The sequence below is a fragment of the Pecten maximus genome, chromosome 4 (assembly GCF_902652985.1).
Source record: "Pecten maximus chromosome 4, xPecMax1.1, whole genome shotgun sequence".
Taxonomy (NCBI): Eukaryota; Metazoa; Mollusca; class Bivalvia; order Pectinida; family Pectinidae; genus Pecten; species Pecten maximus.
In genome coordinates this window covers 18822152-18844100 of record NC_047018.1, presented here as the reverse complement: position 1 = coordinate 18844100, position 21949 = coordinate 18822152, and the positions used below count along the sequence as shown (strand labels likewise).

Genomic DNA, 21949 nt, shown 5'->3' with positions numbered 1-21949 from the left:
AATTTTAATTTTGGAATAACGATTACTCCCCCCTACTAGAGGTCAATGCTTGCCATCGATCGGTTTGCATTATTGAATATAGCGGTTCACATGTGCTAACGGCGACAGACCCGTTCGTAGTGAGACATGGCTCTACAACGACTGGGATGTACGGCGTGTACCTGTCTTCAAAGACAGTTCGTACGACAGGGATATTCCTGGCAGGCAATTTCTTCACGAAGGAGGGCTCACAAACTCATCAACCCGGAGTTCCCTGACAATCGGTTTTCAACTGTGTATCGGGATATACATGGGTCGGTGGAAGATTCGTCTACTGCTAGGGACTTCATTTTTGCCCTGAAGCCTCACGAAAGAACTCTGCTATCTAACGAATTGAAGACTTTTGAAAGTGAAAACGAAAGTACGACAGGTTGGTATACGATTTCTCTACTGTACAGTACCAGATAAAGTGAAAGTGGGCGATGTCAAATTTAATAGTTAGGGAACTGCTCAGGAAAGTTGAGGACAAGAAGATTTCTTCTTCTTTTTCTTGAGAATGTGTCAGAACTCTGAGGATATAGTCAAACTGATGCTGTGTGATGATTGCGAGCTGAATTATCTTTGTATTTTACGACTGAGCTCTCGATATGAAACATCAAGTTTCTATTTGGTATTTTTGATTGATAGACAAACCTCTTTATTTTAAACATTTAGTTGATCAGTTTTCATTTTTTTGCACACCTTTCTGGAAAACTGATTTCTGATGATTCCATATAAAAATGAGTGAAATTTTATAACAAATGAAAACTGTTAAAACTTGGGAGTATGCCATGGTTGTCCTCTATCTCAGTCAAGTCCCAGTACCCATTTTGTTGATTAGGTGGTAGCACATTTGTCTAAGAAAATAAAGGGCCTCAAAAATAATGTTATTATAAGTGTGTTTTACACCTGCAGTGTCACATGGTTCCTATTGTTTTTTTAGATAATTATTATGAAGTTATAAGGTCTTGGATCAAGCATGTGAGTTGAATGCATTTTTACAGGGCATTGAACCTGTGAGTGAAAGGCAAGTAACTAATATGTCTCTACATGGGATTAAACGTGTGATAGGGGATCTTCCAAGGTGGGCAATAAAAAAGGGCACACATATGACAGGTGGGCTCCTTATCCAGGTTCAGGTCATTAATATAGTAAATAAATTGGAAAGGGAAAATACAGTCACATATACATGAGAGGGAGTCTCTTAATTCAGGTGGTCACAATAAGGCAGGTTTTACTGTAATATGTCTCCGCAGGTGGTCACTAAGGCAGGTTTTACTGTAATATATGTCTCCACAAGTGGTCACTAAGGCAGGTTTTACTGTAATATGTCCCCACAGGTGGTCACTAAGGCAGGTTTTACTGTAATATGTCTCCGCAGGTGGTCACCAAGACAGGTTTTACTGTAATATGTCTCCACAGGTGGTCACTAAGGTAGGTTTTACTGTAATATATGTCTCCACAGGTGGTCACTAAGGCAGGTTTTACTGTAATATGTCTCCACAGGTGGTCACTAAGGCAGGTTTTATTGTAATATGTCTCCACAGGTGGTCACTAAGGCAGGTTTTACTGTAATATATGTCTCCACAGGTGGTCACTAAGGCAGGCTTTACTGTAATATCATATGTCTCCACAGGTGGTCACTAAGGCAGGTTTTACTGTAATATGTCTCCACAGGTGGTCACTAAGGCAGGTTTTACTGTAAATGTCTCGACAGGTGGTCACTAAGGCAGGGTTTACTGTAATATATGTCTCCAAAGGTGGTCACTAAGGCAGGTTTTACTGTAATATGTCTCCACAGGTGGTCACTAAGGCAGGTTTTACTGTAATATGTCTCCACAGGTGGTCACTAAGGCAGGTTTTACTGTAATATGTCTCCACAGGTGGTCACTAAGGCAGGATTTACTGTAATATATCTCTCCACAGGTGGTCACTAAGGCAGGTTTTACTGTAATATGTCTCCACAGGTGGTCACTAAGGCAGGTTTTACTGAAATATGTCTCCACAGGTGGTCACTAAGACAGGTTTTACTGTAATATGTCTCCACAGGTGGTCACTAAGGTAGGTTTTACTGTAAATGTCTCCACAGGTGGTCACTAAGGCAGGTTTTACTGTAATATGTCTCCACAGGTGGTCACTAAGGCAGGGTTTACTGTAATATGTCTCCACAGGTGGTCATTAAGACAGGTTTTACTGTGATATGTCTCCACAGGTGGTCACTAAGGTAGGTTTTACTGTAATATATGTCTCCACAGGTGGTCACTAAGGCAGGTTTTACTGTAATATGTCTCCGCAGGTGGTCACTAAGGCAGGTTTTACTGTAATATGTCTCCACAGGTGACACTAAGACAGGTTTTACTGTAATATGTCTCCACAGGTGGTCACTAAGGCAGGTTTTACTGTAATATGTCTCCGCAGGTGGTCACTAAGGCAGGTTTTACTGTAATTTTACTGTAATATGACTCCACAGGGGGTCAAACCTGTGAGCTAAAGGCAAATAATGTATAGATCTCCACAGGGGTTTAAAGCGACTATTCGGGGAAGAAATAGGTCAAAGTTGAAAAAACGGCAAATCCATAAAGAAAATACACTCTTATGAAAAATTCTTATTGAAGTTTTGGCGATATGTAACCCCTAGAATTAAAAAATAATAATTTTCTGGGGAATCCTCTCACTGTCGAATGACGAGATAAAATGCAAATTTCCCGCTTTGGGCGCATGCGCAAGAATCTAGGCAAGTAGAACGTAAACAGCGGCAGAAACATGGCTTCCGAAGCCAAGAGATGTCGGCCTAGAATTGAAACGAGTTCGGCAACAAAGCGACGTAAACAGAAATGGTCACAGGTCAACCCGATTATACGACTGGGGAAACAACACACTAGGTGGAAGACATTCAATGAAGAAAATAGTTTCTCTACAAACGAGCATGCAGCACGGATTCTTCTGGATAAGTGGTAAGCCCGTAGCCTGCGTAGGGTCAGTTCTATTCTATTGCCGCACATTTTATATCGTTATCAGAATGTAACTCGTAAATGTCCTTAATTTTGTTGACAAACAATGCATAAAGTATGTTGCTTAAGTGTAATGGTTATTAGTTTCAAGCAACATAAATGAAAAATGATGTGTAGAATGAAGAGATAGACACATTCCACCTCCGTTTTATGGGGCCCCGTAAGGGGTAATTTATACGTTTTTTTTTATTGTTCGCATATCACAGCTATAGGCTATATTTATGCCACTATCATTTTAATTATGAAAAATTATAAATTGATGTATGACTGATGATTAATGTCAGACCTATCAAGCTTACTGTTTTCTTTATTAAATACAAAATGGTGTATGTGTAAAGTTCAGTAGGACTTTCAGGACGACTATCATATTACATGTAGGCATATAGGCCTATATGTTTCAGATATACAGTTGACTCATAATATAAACGATTTGCAAATAATATTGGTGTATGGCTTCAAATACAAGTGCTGTTTTGTTCCATTCTTTGAAATGTGGTAAAAATTACGATTTGTGGGGAAAAGATTATCATTATAACTTAGCATGCAGTACATAATTATTTTTATATTTTTCAAGTGCACTTCATTGACACAAGAAGTTCATGCAGGTGAAGACATCCCGACACCAGCTGAAACTTCTATGGGACCGCCATCACATGTGTGCACCCCTACACCAGTAACATCTACGCCTGCACATGCCCATAAAGAACCTATAGCTATAGATAGACCTCCGATGTCTCAGATATAGAGTAAGTTCTTGGATCTAACTATGTTGGATTTATAACCCCTCAAAATATACATTGATGTATCTTAATTTTTTTATTCAGTGTTCATCGTTCCGTGTTGAAGTAAACTGTAGCAGGTCACACATATATGACATTGTAATTCCATAAATGTTTTTACTATTTTGTTTTTTACAACATATTTTAACTGTTAGACCCAGCACCATATTGTATGGTAGGGTGAGCAGTCAAACATACTAAATTTATATTCTGTAATTATAAACATGCTCTGCTACTGCATGTCATGAATAAATAATACACCATTTCGGGCATATATATTTGTTTTTAAAAGAATTGTGTAATTTTTCATAATTTTAATATTTCAGAGCTCAGTCATCACACTCGTCTGATTTATCTTGTGTGGAAGCATTACAATCAGACTCCCAGAGTAACATTAATGCCAGCTTGCTTTCCCATTACCAACAGAAGGCTAAAGAGGATGACACCTCATTTATTGAGTAAGTATGTTGTGTTATTTTTGATGGTGTGTTCTTATTGCTATAATAATACATTTACTTGTATATATAGTAAAGAGGTATTGGTACGCCCAATTTCCCCGCAGGACATTATGTTCTGTCACCTGTCATCCTGCACACAGTCTGTAAATGGATGACCTTGCTGTCAATGTCATTCAAGGTCACACAGGTCTAACATCCTCAATAGTAAACTAAAAGGACATTTTTGTCAATAACCAAGAAACATATAATTATAACTGTAATATGCTGCTGTGGAGGAGTACTGGGGCGGCATCCGACGTCTGTCCCGCTGTCTTTCTGTCTGGCCATCCGGTGTCCACGTTTTACTTTAAACAACTTTTTCTCAATAACCAAGAGGCACAGGGACTTGATATTAGGCCTGTAGCATGCTGGTGTAAAAGGCTACCAAGTTTGTTCAAAATGAATGACATTCATTCTATGTAATTTGGGTTAAATATAGGCTTAATCTTTAAAAAAAATGGTTTCTCACTAGCAGAGGCTCTGAAACCTAATTGTATGCTGGAAGTTAATTGTTATTGATAAACCTAGCCTACTGTGATTTTGATAAAGCGGTAATCTTCATAGTATCTTCAGAAATAACTGAGATAACTTCAAAGTTGCTGTATAGCCAAGTGAGCGATACAGGTTCATTGGGCCTCTTGTTTAAATGAATTACATTGTACATTATCTTTTACTTTCCAGTATACCTCAGACACATCAACCTGAACACTTGCCAATGGCTGAAGATCCCATAGAAATGGAAGAGGTTGATGTTGATGATGAGCTTGCAGAGGATGAAGGAGACATTGTGGAAACGGACACTCAAAATGATAGTGTTGAAGAAAGGAAATCCATATGCTTCCAAAGTGCCCTGTTGTAACTCACGTCAGTTCGAATACCCACAACTTGTCAAAGAAAAGCATGTGGTGCAAATATCATTCTCCAATGGAGATATGTTGGATGTGCAGTACAGTTGAAATGAATTGGAGGAGCAGCATTTGGTTCTAGTCCTGGATCCTCTGGTTCACCTACATTTTCGCAAAGGTCAAAAACTAGGCCTGGGTGACGATACACTAGCTGAAGAACTAAATTTATCAGTGGCTTTGGGTCCATCCTTCTGATTATATCCTAATACATAAAACAATTATTATAGAACAAATCCATGTGGGTGGGAGTACTGTAGCATTCTAATGTATAAAAATAACTGTTTTTCCTTATTTTTGGTTTTTGAGTTGATAAATTTTAATGCACTTATATAACTTATCTATTTTCCCTCAAATTTCATCCCAAATTTTTCTACTAAGGTTTTATTTAAGGTATGTATGCGTTTTTTGATAATTGTTTGTGGAAGTAAGTATTGTGTAAATGTGGTGTTCAATTTCAGAACATGTAGGAGGTAGGTGTTCTCTTAATGGTGTATTGCAGGTGTTTACATTTCAGTACTAGTGTGTGTTTGAGAGTGTTCACTTGACAGTAAATGCAGGTGTTCTTTCAACATTGTGTGTAGGAAGTGTTCAATTATCAGTTTGCAGGAAGTGTTCACTTATCAGTTTGTGTAGGAAGTGTTCACTAGCAGTGTGTATAGGAAGTGTTCACTATCAGTGTGTGTAGGAAGTGTTCAATTATATCAGTGTGTATACGAATTGTTCACTTGTGAGAATGTGTTTGAGGTGCACGTGTGTACTAACATTGTGTGTAGTTGTTATTAACTTATAATAACATTGTGTTCATAGATGGTTCATTCTGATAAATGTGTTAATCAAGTGTCTAGTTGCATATTTTTTCAATATTCTGTGAACTAAAATGAAATACCCCCATGTGTAATGTAAATACCTACCTAGAGAAACAGGTCTTATAACCATACCATTCACTTGGTTGGTTAAAAATTAGGTGTTCATACACATATGGGAAGTATGTTTGATGTGTGAGAGGGTCTGCATTTTTGGTAAAATTTAACACTTTCAGTGAGTAATAGTATAAATTGTCTCCTGAATGCTTTGGTAAAATGTCTACTGTTCTTTTTGTCTGTGTACATGCCAAAGAAATATCAAAATAAAAAAGATATGAAAAGAAATAATACAGTACTTTGTAATTGATTATCAACTAGTCAAAATAATTTGAATGATGAAGTAAATTGTGGATAACATTCATAAAACAGTAGCATACAGAAAGTCACACTACTAATATTACAAAAATATGATTATTAGCTTTGTATGATAGGAGCGCAAGGTTCATGTAGATCCCTTCTCCTTTGCTGTTGCAATGTCAGTACCCTGGCCCGATCCTCCTGCTGCAGCACAGCAACTGTACCACGTGCACCCCTTGGCCCCCTTCCTCTACCTCGCCCTCTCCATCCTTGGACTGCTGTCTGCCCCGAGACCCCTTCCTCGACCCCTTAGCCGTCCACAGGTTCCTCCCCTCCTCCTTAATCCCCTCCCCCTCCTTGGGGATGTATGGACTTGTGCATATTCATAATCTATCTGATGAGAAAGCAAGAAATTATTGTAAGAGCAAAACTGAAGGAAAAAGTTTACAATGCAATGCAACAGAAAAGTTTACTGATGAATTTTATATTGCTATGCATATCGAAGACAAAATATAAATACATTTGTATATACATGTATATTCGTATACATGTACATACTAATTCATTTATATATGTGTAACAATAGAAAACTAAAGAAATTTGCATGTTCAGCAACCAAAAGTAGGTATTCTAATACACTTCAGTTAACAAGATCACATAAGCCTGGTATGAAAATATGATTAGTCTATAGCTATATACGTATGCTCTATTTGGTATATTGATTATGTTTGGTGATCAATGACAGCAGCATTCCTTTGAATGGTAATGATGGGGGCAAGACTTTGGTATCAAAAGAATTCTTCAAGTGCAAAATTTAAATAATGTTATACATACAGCAGTACTATGCAAACTATTACAACTTTCCATGGGGGAACTCATTATTCAAAATTAAACATAATTGAAATTTATTCAATATATAGAGACAAATAAAATAACAATATAAAATGGCATATTTTGAGTATTTCTTTTATAAAGAATCAATAGATCTTTAAATATACAAATAGTTTAGCTTTATTAATTGATAATAGTAAATTGAGCTGTCCAAAATTGGAAACTGCGTCCTAAACAGGGAGCTCGAGGTTAAATTGGCAATTCATTACATGAAGTTCTTCAAACTGATGAGAAAACAAAACACATATCGTCATGGAAGTAAGAATCTTGGAGCTAAGAGGCTTTGTCAATAGCCGTTATGTGCATGTGCATGTATACATGTATAACATATTGGTAATTGAAACGTTTCCCGAAGCTTCACTTCTGTCGAGAAATACATGTAGGTCTACATGCATGATATTTGATTGTTTAAATTACTGTAAGCGTTCACCTCATCTACTCATATCCTGTTAAATCAATAACACTATGTCTTGATTGTTTTCTATATATATATATGCCTACACAACTATTGATTTAGTGTAAATGAATTGATCACGATATCACCGGTGACGATGACATAAATTAGATTACCCCACATTGGGCCCCATCTCTGCATCGGATGCCGATTCACACCGATTTCAGTTTTTATTGTTATTATTGCATGTATTAAGTCATATGAAAACAATCTTTAGGCATAAGTCCCACACATGCATCATATATGACATGTTAATTAAGTGTTTACGTACCGTGTTACTGCTTTGACTGCTTGATGAATCGGACATCTCTAAAAATTCACGTGTTTCTGTTGACGTTTTCTCACTGCCTCGTTTTCGAAATACCACGTGACTTATAAAAATAGATATGTGTTATATTAGGACAGGGCTTTTCCCGAATTAAAGTGGTCAAAACTGGACAATGCAAGCAGAACTTGACCATCGCATTGCTGTGATAGAACTTTTGGAAGACCAGATAATGCATCTAGACTAAGTTTGTTTCCCCGAATAGTCGCTTTAACCTATATGTGAGCCCCTGCTTCCCAATCTGCCCTCTAGCATAAAACTACTGTAGAAGCTAGAAAGTGACCAAACTCCTATTAACAAACCTACCACACATGTATTGAAAGACTAACAGATCTTTTGAGTTAATTGATATTGATCAAGGTCAAACTCTAGATCTCTCGTTTACAATTATTCTGTTTTCTGTCAATTGCAAATTAACTATTTTAAAAAGCAAATTTACTTTGGACTTTGAACACTCATATGCATATCAAACCTTACTTTGTTAAGATAAAATATTAGATAAAATATCTTAACATGTGCATTAATTTCTAGCCAAGAGATAAAGAAACACCAAAGTGTATAACTAAATACAAATAGCATGCAGCCTTGAAAACCTTGATATGGATAAATTTATGAGTCCACTAGAAAAAAATGTAAAAACAGTTGTTTATCACAAAATAGTATACAAAGTCTTTATCAAAATGATATTCGTTGTCACATCTGAATATCACTCATAATTTACTTTAGCAGACTGGTATATACTATTTTAGAATTCTGAATCATGTTTCAATGTCTATCTAACATCAGTACCTGCCAAGCCACAGCCAAGATCTATAATGTCCTTCTATGTATATGACTATAAATAATTCAAGTCTCTTAAAACGCTATGGATATCTGGTGAGAGCCGTGACTATAAAAGGTTTCATTATTAGATTGTGGGACCCATGACACATACCTGAATATAAAAAACAACGTTCGATTTGTCAAATTGTCATGCATTGTCCAAAGGAAAAAGAGGACTTTTTTTGGAGGTTGTTTTAGGGCCAATAATCAACCTATTTCGAATTTTTCAAAAGAAAAATCCAAAATATGCAGTTTATTACTGAAAATTTCCTTCACAATATATTTCTTCCCAAAATGAGACAAAAAAGTTAACATAACTATATATACATGTATTAAATGTTTGTAATGTGATGTCTGTTACAACATGAAATATTCCGTTGTCCAGATTTACCTGTGACAGTCGGATAATAAGGACTTTGCAGTCATTGCATGTAAATTTAGAAATCATGCAAGGTGTGACTTTTCAAAAGAAGCATTTGATTAATTGAAGACAGTCCTGAAGTGGTCTTTTCCCCTGGCCAAATGGCCATGACTATAAAAGGAACAGGTCAATGTGGCTTAATTGCAATTAGTGTTAAATATGTGTACATGTGGTCTCCATCACTCAGGTGACGGGGCAAGCATGCCTCTGGCTGAGGATTTGGGATGTAGATTTAGAGTTGGGGATTATCACACCGGAGACCCAGGTTTGATTCCTGTCTGGACACTCGACAAGATTGTGTTTTTCCCTGTTCTTCACACATATACATAGCCTGTACGACCTAGGATATAGTGCTTAATATAAATGGTCCCAAAGGTAATTGTGGCATTTCCATTGTTGTAGCTAGATGTACATGTATTGTATCTGTGATCTAAATTTAGTTAAATTGATACCTTCCTGTGATATTCAAACATTCAACCCTCTACAAGGATTAAGATTATAAATTCAGTATAACTTTATAGGTTCAACATTTTTATTTTTCTAATAAATATTTATATTTTTTTTCAGTACAATCATCAAATATAATACATTCGCAGAAAACAAAACCCCATGAAACCTCCCCCACACCCTCCCCAAAGTGTTTCTCCTACACCCTCCCCAAAATGTTTCTATTATGCTTCGATCAATAGAAAATGTTCAGCATTTAAAAAAAAGGGCAAGGATGTCTCCAATTAATTATTTTTTTCTTATTCTTAGTATCATTGGATTATCTAACAGATTTTTGAGCCTCATTGGTATATTAGGCTGTCATAACATTATGTATATTGTGTATTTTAAAAAGCAGCTTGGTATATATATGTTACTGTGTAAAATAATACACATGCCCCATTTCCTTATGTATGTAACCTCTTCACATTGTACATCCGGCAAATGAACATGTCTGTGGCATTCTTGACTTTGACGGCCGTGTAGTGATTGGTCTGCACAAGGAAGTTGTTTTTTCGTCAGTAATATCTTTTACATCTCAATAATGCATAATCTGAAGTAACATGTCAATAGATAATCAGCATGTGTCTCTCAAAGTCAAGATGGCTTCAACTCCAACATGCTTATTTGCCGTTTCTGTGATGTACTGCTGTGTGATTAGTATTTTAAGAAGGAGTTTGCCATAAAAGCTTGCAATAGCACCACTCATTATATTATTTATTTCATCTGTGCCATTTTGTGGCATGCGTCGGCTGTCCGTCCGTGTATCTGTCCATCCATCCACAAATTTAGTTCCCAACTATTACCTAAGTATTTATAGACTGATTTACATGAAATTTAATCAAGATGTTCAATTCACAAACATCAATACCGCGAGGTCAAAATTCAGGGTCAAAGGTTATGGTCAAGGTCATTTAGGTTCAGTGGGAATTTTTTCCATAATCACTGGAATAAGGAGGTGAGCGATACAGGCCCTTTGGGTCGCTTGTCTGAACTCAGTTAAATTTTCACTTGATGTATATATATCACCTATATTTTTATATGACTAATATATATCAACAGGTACAACATTAATACCATGATATCATAACAAATTTTTACTGATACAATTTTGAATTTTGAATTTCTATTCAAATTTCTTTCAAAAACATCATCTTAACCATTTTATATGGTTAAGTCATTGAATTCAACTGCTTCTATTTTTACAACACCATTTAAAAAAATGATTTTATTAAAAATATCAATAAATATATCATATATTTATAACAGAATTAAACGGCCTGGATAATAGCAACATAGCATGTTGTACTGTGACAAATTTAAAAAGCCAATTACTATATGCCATGCTGAATCATCATTTGACCATTTATAATGTAATGACTACAGTTATTGGTAGTAAAAAGGGCAACACCGTACAGTAATTGGGCCTTTTACATCATTAGGTCCATGCCCTTGTGCCTTGTTTCTGTAGATAAAAGCTTGAGGACAGATAAATACAGGCACTGTTTCACCCACATTGTCAGTCGTAGAAATCCTGTCAATATACCTTGATACAGACGATATTGATGTGTACAACATGTAACACCACTTGGATTTGTGTTTTACAGCTTAAAGTGAATTCACAGAGGATTAACACAACAAAGCTGCTTCTTGTTTGCTCAGTTGGGCATAATTAATGAGTGTGGATTGTTACTGGGTGACCTTGGCAAACCTTTTTATAGCAATGTATTATTGCCCGGTACACTTCAGCAACATGCAGTTGTCATCTGGTGTCTTTTCCACACTACAAAGCTTCCTACTCTTATAATAGGCCATGAAAAAAATATGGCTGGATTGTGTTCTTAAGGTTCACACACTTAAAATTCTCTTCAAATCTTGCCGAAGTATTTAAAGATACCCTTATTTATTTTTTCAGAGTTTCTTTGAGCATAAATATGAGCATAAATTATTCTTACATAAACAGTTAGCAGTAAAACCAGAAGAGACAAATCTCCCAATTGAGATTCTCAAAGAACAAATAGATCTGCTAGGCCTAAACATATTGAAAGGATTCAGTCACGTTCTTAATGAATAGCATCCATTTTAACTTGCTATATATTAAGAATTGTAATGCTTTATTCTTTATAGTTTTAGAATTGAGACAATTCTTATTGTTTAACATATAATAAATATAAATAATTTAACATATTATATAGACAATGGAAGCTCAGTCACTAGTAATATAACCTTCTCTAGCCAGTCTAGGATGAGTATTTCAATTTAGTTAAGGTCTGAAAACTACATTAAATGAAATTTTGAGAGTGCTTTATAATGTGTTAAACTGCAGAGTATACTGTTTACACGGTCTATTTTCCCAATTACATTAGAATCTTCTTTAACGAGAGAGTTGTACCTTGAAAGTGTAAATAATGTTTGTATTTGGTAGAGCACCAAGGAAAGCCCTGTGTTAGTAAGGGCATGGGGGTAGAGCTATAAGCCAAGGTAAAACTTAGGTATCACCTCAACAAGTGTTTAAATGTTCAAAATAACATATTTTTGGAGTTATACAGTACAGGAAGTCATTTACTTATGAATTATGATGATATTGAATTGATCAATCAATGGTTCTACATTGATTATTGATCATATAGTATTTGTTTTATTTAAATCTAGTAAAGTGCAAAAGGAGCATATCTTTGTGTTGATTGAAAATTAGTGTTGTCCCGATTGTTGATAATATAATCGGTATCTAATTGGACAAGCAATCAGTTCTCAATGATAGATTATGATTCTTTTCAAAACTAAAAGCGCATGTTCTACTTTCATTTTCACTAAAAAAGAACAGAAGTTCAATGTCATTTTACTCTTTACTATAATTTCTTACCAATCATGCTCTTTAGCTATAATTAATTGCAAATAAATATATACATGTACATTATGTATATGACAAATCTAGTATAAAATCAAAATGACTGGAAAACTCTGCTTTGGACCAAATAGGCCCATTCAATACCGGGGTATAGAAAAAGTAATATTTTCCTCATAAAGAAATGTGTAACAGTAGGCTAATCGAATAATAATCGAAAATTGATCTGTTACTACTAACTGACTTTATCCCATCATCGATGTTGTCAACCAATTCCCATCACTATTAAAAATAAAAGTAGATAGAGATAATATCATAAACTGTATTTATCCAAAAATACAGTATCCATGTCCTTATCTCCTAAAGCCCTAGACCCATGTCTATTGCTGCTTGTTCAGAAACGAACAAGTGCTACAAGAATTTCATGTCTAGATCTAGTAATAAGCACATATCCCCTGAATTTGAAATTATGTGTTTGCCCCTTGGGCGTGGTACAGGAAAAGGTTAAAATCAATAAACAGCATGGCATTTTACACTTAAATGTAAACTTTCACTCTATTAGCTCTTCAGGTGCATATAAAGATTAAGAGCAAAGAGTATTGAAAAATGTCCTGCCAATTAATGCTGGGGCTAGATTGAATGTACCAGTGTCCAGTGTATATAGGGACCTGTTGCTCTTTAAGCAGAGTTTGTGAGCTGTGGCCCTGTTCTCCACACTTTCACACGATATGCCCTTTTTCACGAAGTCTTCAATTCCTTGTCATTGCAATAACAACTACAACTCAGGTTTGCTTACATTTGAAATAACCAACAGCTCCAAGTCAGTAATACTTTTATTTTAGGATGGAGAAATGAAAAATACCCTGCTTGGACTCAAACTACCAACTTCTAGCACTCTAATTGGACATCTTACGATGTCGAGACCAAAGGGGAATTCCCACCGGCATGAGCTCGGAATGTGACCTGATTTTCTCAATTTTTACATCAGACTCCTTCCTTCACAAAGTCTTCAGCCCTGACCTGCTTTTCTACACTTCCACAATAGCACTGCATTACAGTATAATCTATGTTGACTTAATGATACCATAGATGGCCATCTGCCACATCAGGATTTTATCCAGAACACAATCCACAATATATAGTCAAGTTTTGATTAATTATTTGTTATGTTACAACTGTTTACAGTAACCTCACCATTTATGACTTCCTACACTACTGTTTTGTATGGGATGGTTAGTATGGGATGGTTATATATGGTACATCATGTCTTCCTATGGTACCCTTGACCTGGTGCAGTAGAACTCATGGTCAACTACCTGCACAGAAGTACATCTAATGGAATACAGCGACTGTTTTAAGTGACAATTTTGTTTCAGTATAGTTCATTTACTTTCAGTTTCCCCTGCCAAATAAGCAATTAAATTTACATCAATCATGCTTAGCATCGGGGTATGCTGGAGGGAAATTTTTTGATGTCATCATGATCATTAAATATAATTCAGGTATGGGACAGATAATATAGTTATCTATGAATTTGCATCAATAAATTGTAAGAAATGGTTTGCGTAACATGTTATTTTCTTTATTGACACGTGTGTGAGCCTTGGGTAATTATTGATCGAGCCATGCACGTATGGGTCAGCTTTGTGTAATCATTGTAATGAATGTACTCCATAAAATATGATTAATACAGTAGCTGTAGGCTGTCAATGTCTGTCAACTTCCGGTGTTATCCTCCACCGAACATTCCCTTATGTGAATGTATACTCTACCGAACATTCCCTTATGTGAATGTATACGGCCCTGTTGCATCGCTGATCAAAACCTTTATATTTCTATATTAATTATGGAAGTATCAATAAAAACTGATACTGCAGTAATTAGTGTAGACCTGATTAACAGGTCTTTTATATAGCTGGTGACAATATTGTCCACGTGATAATTCTTTACCAGAGGACAGAAGCATGTGTTCACTATTAGCAAGAATATTTTACATTATGAGATGCCTTAAATGACGCAGTTGTCTTACAGATACTCTTAAGGCCCATTGGGCCTTTTGTAATAGACATAAGTATAGTACATTTTCCTCGAATGTCATCAGTTTATCACAAGAAATGTAGATCCCAATTTTGCTGTAGTTATTACTGCACACACATAACTGTGGACACAATTAATTTTAAATATATATGATAAAACTGTTTCAGATGAAAAGTAGCAGAAAAAAAATGACAACAGGAACTTTTTTATGTATTGTAGATAGTCTAAAGCAATATAATGAATTGTTATTATAACTAACGATGTGGTAATGTGATAAAAATAACTGCAGGAGGCAGATGAATGGTAACTTCTATGATTAGTCTGCCTGATATATAGACTACAATGTAGGGATAATGGACAGAAGATGCCAAAGATATCCATATTTCCTTGAATTTATATGACATTAAGTCCTTTGTCAGTCTGTCTTTCCCATATCAAAGTGTTGTAGAGTTCACTGGTCATTGATTAGCAGTATAGAATTTTGTATAGAAGTTATTTTGGGATCAATTTGTGCTGTCAAATTGGAAAATTACAATATTTCGTCTTCAAATTTTCAGATGTAAATTTTTCATTGTCAAAGTTTGGGTAGGAGCATTGTCAAAGTGTGGGTAGGAACATTGTCAAAGTGTGGGTAGGAGTATTGTCAAAGTGTGGGTAGGAACATTGTCAAAGTGTGGGTAGGAGTATTGTCAAAGTGTGGGTAGGAACATTGTCAAAGTGTGGGTAGGAACATTGTCAAAGTGTGGGTAGGAACATTGTCAAAGTGTGGGTAGGAGCATTGTCAAAGTGTGGGTAGGAACATTGTCAAAGTGTGGGGAGGAACATTGTCAAAGTGTGGGTAGGAACATTGTCAAAGTGTGGGTAGGAACATTGTCAAAGTGTGGGTAGGAGCATTGTCAAAGTGTGGGTAGGAACATTGTCAAAGTGTGGGGAGGAACATCGTCAAAGTGTGGGTAGGAACATTGTCAAAGTGTGGGTAGGAACATTGTCAAAGTGTGGGGAGGAACATTATCAAAGTGTGGGTAGGAACATTGTCAAAGTGTGGGTAGGAGCATTGTCAAAGTGTGGGTAGGAACATTGTCAAAGTGTGGGGAGGAACATTGTCAAAGTGTGGGTAGGAACATTGTCAAAGTGTGGGGAGGAACATTATCAAAGTGTGGGTAGGAGCATACATGTTTTACAAGAGTTCTCTTGTTATAAATGTTATAAATGGATTCCTAGTAGATCCTGACTGTGTAACAAACGGCAGCAATTATTTCTATTACCGTCTCATGGGACCCAACGTGGTGGGCAAACATTAAACACCAGTGCCCTTTGTGAGTTTGACTCCTCACATTTGATTCAATATTGATGTTCTGTTGGCGAGATTTTGCCCAAAAATAGATTCCATTTATTTGAAGCTTGCATTAAGGTGACAAGACCAAGATCCTTATCGATTGACTGGACAAGAAAAGAAATATCGCCTTTCTGTAATAAAACATGAAAGTTTGTCCAGTGCACTGTCATTGTCTATAATTCTGTCTCAAGTGTCGCGGGCGTGATCTTAATTAAATTTTGGTCTCTTAAGTGTATAAGCTTAAGGCTCACCATTTTTGTTCAGCAAGTGTATCCCTTTTATGAAGAGAGGTTTTGATTCACATCAGTGATCTGGAAGATCCTCTGCTTATGACTTTTTCCTGCATTAGAGGAGAATTTTTTCCTTCAAATTAAAAAACAAAATAAAAACAGGGGAAGATGTTTTTGGGTATTTATAATTTCGATCTATAGTCTAAATTTTTATATAACAAGTAAGTGTTTAATACCTTAGTCTACTACCACTGAAACCCCTAATTTAAAGTTTGTTGAACTCTCATGGCTTCATTCCTCGAGGGATTTTGATCAAGCTTTACACTATGATAAGGATTAAGTGTGAGTTTGGGGGATTTCAGGGGTCAAGGTCAAGGTCACTGTTACTATTTTTACTAGTGGGGGCCGGTAGGGGACATGTATTGCTTAGCTTCAGCAATACCCTTGACAGTATGCTTGATTTAATAGATTATTATACACTAATCAATTGTGAAACTGGAAGCATTATACCAAAATATATACCTTCAGTAAATACTACTGCTGAATGCCTGTGTAGTGGGACAGCCAGGGTTATGTTTGATGGCTCAGCCTCAATGGAGCTATCATGCTTAACAGCCTTAACGAAGAACATTTGATCATGCACTTGATGCATATGGCACATTGATTGTCATTCAAATGAAAATCTGCCCATGGTTTAATGTGTGAAGCTAGAAAACATTTTGAAAAATTTGAAAGAAAAATTTATTAAAAATAAAATTGAAAGAATTATATCATTATCATCGCTGGCATTGAAACCATTCTCACAGCATTTTCAGGGCCCGGCAAAAGCACTCGTCCGCTCGTCCTGACGAGTAGATTTTGCCGACGGACGAGTGACTTTGATTGTCAACTAGTTCGTCGGACGAGTAGAATTTTTCTATGTTATTTCAGTATTCGTTAATAAAATTGCTTAACAATCGATGCATTGTTAGTTATGTATTCTTTTTTTGTGCGATTATTACGAAAAATAGTAAAATTTCTGCATGAAAGCAGGTAAGTAGGCCTTTCTTCATCTGTAGATCGGAAGTCCATGTACGATAACCGATAACCTCCGAGTGTTCCGGGTGACATGTAAGTATAATGGGTGTTGTCCGAGGATGTCTGAATAAAAATGGCTCAACGAAAATTGGATTGTTTTTCCGGACTAGTGAATTCTTTGTTCGGACGAGTATTTTAAACCAGGCCACTAGTCCGATGGACGAGTGCTTGTGAAAGTTTTTCCTGGGCCCTGATTTTGTAGCAGAGAAAATAAAAAAAGGATCTCACTTATTTTCTAGTCCATTCAAACTATACAAAGGGGACCAAATCAGATATGGCAAAGGTCCTTTTATAAAATACCCAGTTACCCATCAAAACATCAGCATCATACATTGTATAAAATTCTAGGAAATTTAATTGATTTAACAAAACTTTCAATTTTTACTGGAATAAATCGGTACACATTATTGTGTCTTTCACATGAATAATGAATGTGCAAAATTATTTGTGGAGTTTATAGACATAATTTACAACACACTACGTACAGGTTAGCCGCAGTGAAGGCTTTGTTCCTTGAGAGTTCCGTCAGCAGTTTTTGATCCCGCCTCTGAATTTCACCCTATCGTGACTAAATCCGTTAAATAATGACTGTGGGAACATTGGAAATGCTGGCTAACATTGATCCAATGCTTCCCCTGTGGCTGATTATATATTGGCTAAATCTGACTCTTGGTCAAGCCCAGATTGCTTGGCTTTTGCGATTATCGCAATTGTGACACACAATTAATTTGACTCAAAGTTCAGTTAGCTGGGTTTATTGGAAATCATGGTATATATATACATCGTGATCTGCTATTTGTAGAGGTTATGGTGAATTCTACAGCCATGGCCATTTGAGGTAGGGTATCATTGTAGTAGCTGGTGGCTACCTCACTAAGCATCATACAGATAAGGCCCATCATGCCATCCAGAGGAATTGCCCATGGTTATACTGTAATTATCTGTAAATAAGCCCCTGCCTTAAACAATTACTTCTTTATTTTCATTAATATGTCCCTTCCCCAGTCTTGAATTCTAAACTTGTACACAGGGGATGGGGGCTTATTTATGGATAAATATGATGCTTAACTTTTACACTAGGGAAGGGGCTCACTATAAACTTTGACAATTGGGAAGGGGGCTTATTCATGGATAAATACGATACTAAACCTTCTACACTAGGGAAGGGGATTTAGTTATGGATAAATATGGTACTTGAACTTTTACACTAGGGGAGGCGACTTATTGATTGATGAAAAATATGTTACTAAATTTATACATTAGAGGAGGCTTATTTATTGATAAATACAATATTAAACTTTTAGACTAGGGAACGGGACTTAATAATGGATAAAAAAATATGGTTCTAAAATGTTACATTAGAGGAGGGGGTTTATTTATTGATAAATATGGTACTAAAATGTTACATTAGAGGAGGGGGTTTATTTATTGATAAATACAATAATGTCAATAACAGAAGAGGGTTTGTGACTTCACCTTCCTGAGAAACACTGCTGCACCAAGTAGGGATATTTTACATATATAGTTGTGGCATATGTTCCATGGAGATGGGGTTGCATTTAGTTGAATGCTCCACTGACTGAACTATGGTAGTGTCTATAGCATTATCATGTATATTTTACCACACCGGTTAAGTTGTATGTCAGTGATTGACATTGTATGTTGTATTATATAGTTGCTGTTTACTGTACTATTTGTGTACTTCATCAAAACTCCGGTTGTTCCTTTTATAGTCATGGCCATTTGGCCAGGGGAAAAGACCGGTATTCTGGTGAAACATGAGCTTTAAATTGTTGATTCTAAGAAAATAAAAAGTATTCAAAATCCTGTGAGTGCTTAAATTGTCATCATTTATAAACCAATTGTGGCTGATTCATAAACACAATTATTACAACATAAATGAGACAGATTAGTTACATGTATCTTTATATATTGATAACAATAATTAAAAAAGGTTACTGTATAAGGTTATAGATACATTGGAAATTTTAATCCTATTCTGCCTTAGTTTGATGATGTGCAAAAACCTATTTGTCATTTTCTACTAAATTGATGACCATATATGAAACCTTGACCTATATGTGTTTCTGTTTTCAGTTATTAATTTTATTTCATTATTTTGTTAGGCCCCATCGAAGTGCACCCTCCAACATCAGGACAGCTAAAGAGAGGTATGTATATGAATGTGTGTGATTGTATGAAGGACTTTGGATGTACATGTATTATACCAATCTCTCCATCAGTTCCCAGAGGTTATTATAGGTTTTTACCCTCCTTCCATCAATCTTTCCTTTTAATAATGGCACTTTGGAGTTTTATATACTATATAACAGCAGCATAGTCTCAAATCGGTTCACAAATTATTATCCATCGTCATCGGGCCTTCAGCAACTAGCCAAGGTCTTTCTCAACTCCCTGGGGTGTGAAAATATATCCAAAGCTGCCCCTGGGGCGCGAACATATAGCCGAAGCTGCCCCTGGGGTGCGGACATATAGCCGAAGCTACCCCTGGGGTGTGAAAATATATCCAAAGCTGCCCCTGGGGCGCGAACATATAGCCGAAGCTGCCCCTGGGGTGCGATTATATAGCCGAAGCTGCCCCTGGGGCGTGAACATATAGCCGAAGCTACCCCTGGGGTGCGGACATATAGCCGAAGCTTCCCCTGGGGTGCGGACATATAGCCGAAGCTTCCCCTGGGGTGCGGACATATAGCCGAAGCTTCCCCTGGGGCGCGGACATATAGCCGAAGCTTCCCCTGGCACGCGGACATATAGCCAAAGCTGCCATTTCAGTACTAACAGCTTACACATAACATTTCTTGAACTGCCCTACCACATACTCATTTACAGCTGAGTCAGCTGGAATATTACTGAGTGAAGTATCTTGTTCAAGGATACAACACAGCACCCATGCATGTCTGACTCAAACTAGTGTTCCTTCGGTCACGTAGCCCTGCATCTTACCACTAGACCACACTTTACGTGCCTCCATTTACAGAAGTATATTCTTGTATGTCTGAAGCATTAACTGTTACATCTCCGGATCAGGACAGAATTTCTGTACACATGTATATCTTGGAGTGTAATATATTAGTTTATGTTATGTAGACCTCCATATTGATTTCTGATGCAAATCATGAGAATGTTTGTAACCTTTACTACTTCACCTAGAGTTACCAAAACCTTTGGCAGGAAAGTTATCTTATTGTCCGATATGACCGTGAACACAGACATTAACTGTTTACATATATTGTATTAGAGTAAGAAGTATATATTTACTAACTTCCTTGTATAGGTGTGGGCTAGATATTGCCTGTTAGTTATTCTCGGCTAAGAATGACATTGTAGTGAGATACATGTTTGTGGCAGATATCCAGGTAGGGTTTTTAATTTCCTGATCATTCCAGCATTGAAAGTGGCATCATATAAAAACCATTAGTTTGACATGTTGATCATTTAACTACTGTTGCTTCTTTACATTTATGGCATTCTAAAACATCTACTTGGATTTTGGATTAATTATGTGGTGGCCTATACAGCCACATGTAGGCTGCCGTTCCACCTCTAAATGTCTGTAGAATCCACTCCAAAAAGTTTGTTTTCCTTTATAAAAGCTAACATTAAATCATCAGCTGGTCTTAGCAGAAAAATCTATAGTCATGAATGTAGATAACAATACCCTTGATATGGTAGATTGTCTCCCCTGAGTACAGGTAATCATATATGATGTCATTGGTTACACAAATCAAGCTATCAATATAATTGTATATAAGCACCACACTACTAAACTGTGCTTGCCATGCTTCTTTCATTTTGGGTTAAATTTCTGGAGAATATTGTTTCTCTTCTGCCGAAAGTAATGGGATGAGAGAGTATTTTCCTCCGAGTTATTCAGCTGTTCTGATTGGCTATGCCCCTGTGTACAATATTTAATGTCTGAATGATGAACAGTTATTTCTCCTTCACTGACAAAGTTAATGGAAAGCTTAGCGGTACAGTAAGGAATGATCTGTCAAATCATTGATGGCAGACATACCATTATTGGAAGACTTAAGATGTATCTAGTTTTCTGCATTAATGAGTATGGAGTATGGTCTTAAGGGCAAACCAAGACATTCACTAATAGAGTCTACATGTTCAATGAATCGCGCCACTGAGATGCCGTATGACATAGTAAACGGAGGTGATAAATCTAGAACTATAACAATTACTCATTACGTAAAACATCATTAAGAGGTCTACTGTTAATTACCATGCAGTGATCAGAAATTATCTTTTTGATAATAACTTACATCATCACAGCGATGATATAAATTTTTGACCAAACAGTATGATTCTTTCTGTTCACTGAATTGAAATCTATCAATATTTCGGTTCAGATCAAAATGGAGCGGAGGTGGAATAAGTGTTTTTTTTGCTGCTGTTGATAGAATTACTTATTTAACAACGGTTATGCAAGCAGAACTAACCAGATAAGAGCAGAAAATGCTGAAATTGCATTGAGCAGCTTATTCAAAATGACATCATCCTCTTGTCAATTGTAACATCGTAAGGATACAGTGTCACAGATTATACTATTGATTCCCACGCTTATTCAACACACAGTTTTTCCTCTCTTTCTTTTTTCTTTAAAAATGAAATAAAAAGAAAATTGA

The 21949-nt window shown here is 36.3% G+C and overlaps 1 protein-coding gene and 2 long non-coding RNA genes across 4 annotated transcripts in view; 2 read left to right on the top strand and 1 right to left on the bottom strand.

The window, feature by feature from the left end:
* The first annotated feature begins 33 nt into the window (after positions 1 to 33).
* LOC117325425 (transmembrane protein 65-like) overlaps positions 34 to 21949 on the top strand; it is a 53478-nt gene continuing 31562 nt past the window's right edge. For both annotated transcript variants that reach the window (XR_004532255.1, XM_033881614.1), the window contains exons 1-2: positions 34 to 409; positions 19421 to 19465. Coding sequence is in view for 1 of the 2 variants with exons in the window: in XM_033881614.1 (XP_033737505.1) it covers positions 127 to 409; positions 19421 to 19465 (328 nt within the window). In the remaining variant the exon portion in view is untranslated. The remainder of the gene's footprint in view (positions 410 to 19420; positions 19466 to 21949) is intronic.
* On the top strand, positions 2836 to 6361 carry LOC117325427. The gene is made up of 4 exons (XR_004532256.1): positions 2836 to 2972; positions 3604 to 3775; positions 4135 to 4266; positions 4987 to 6361. It is a non-coding gene; the product is annotated as an uncharacterized LOC117325427 (long non-coding RNA).
* Positions 6359 to 8251, bottom strand: LOC117325428. Its single transcript, XR_004532257.1, has 2 exons — positions 7987 to 8251; positions 6359 to 6764 (listed from the first exon to the last, which is right to left on the bottom strand). It is a non-coding gene; the product is annotated as an uncharacterized LOC117325428 (long non-coding RNA).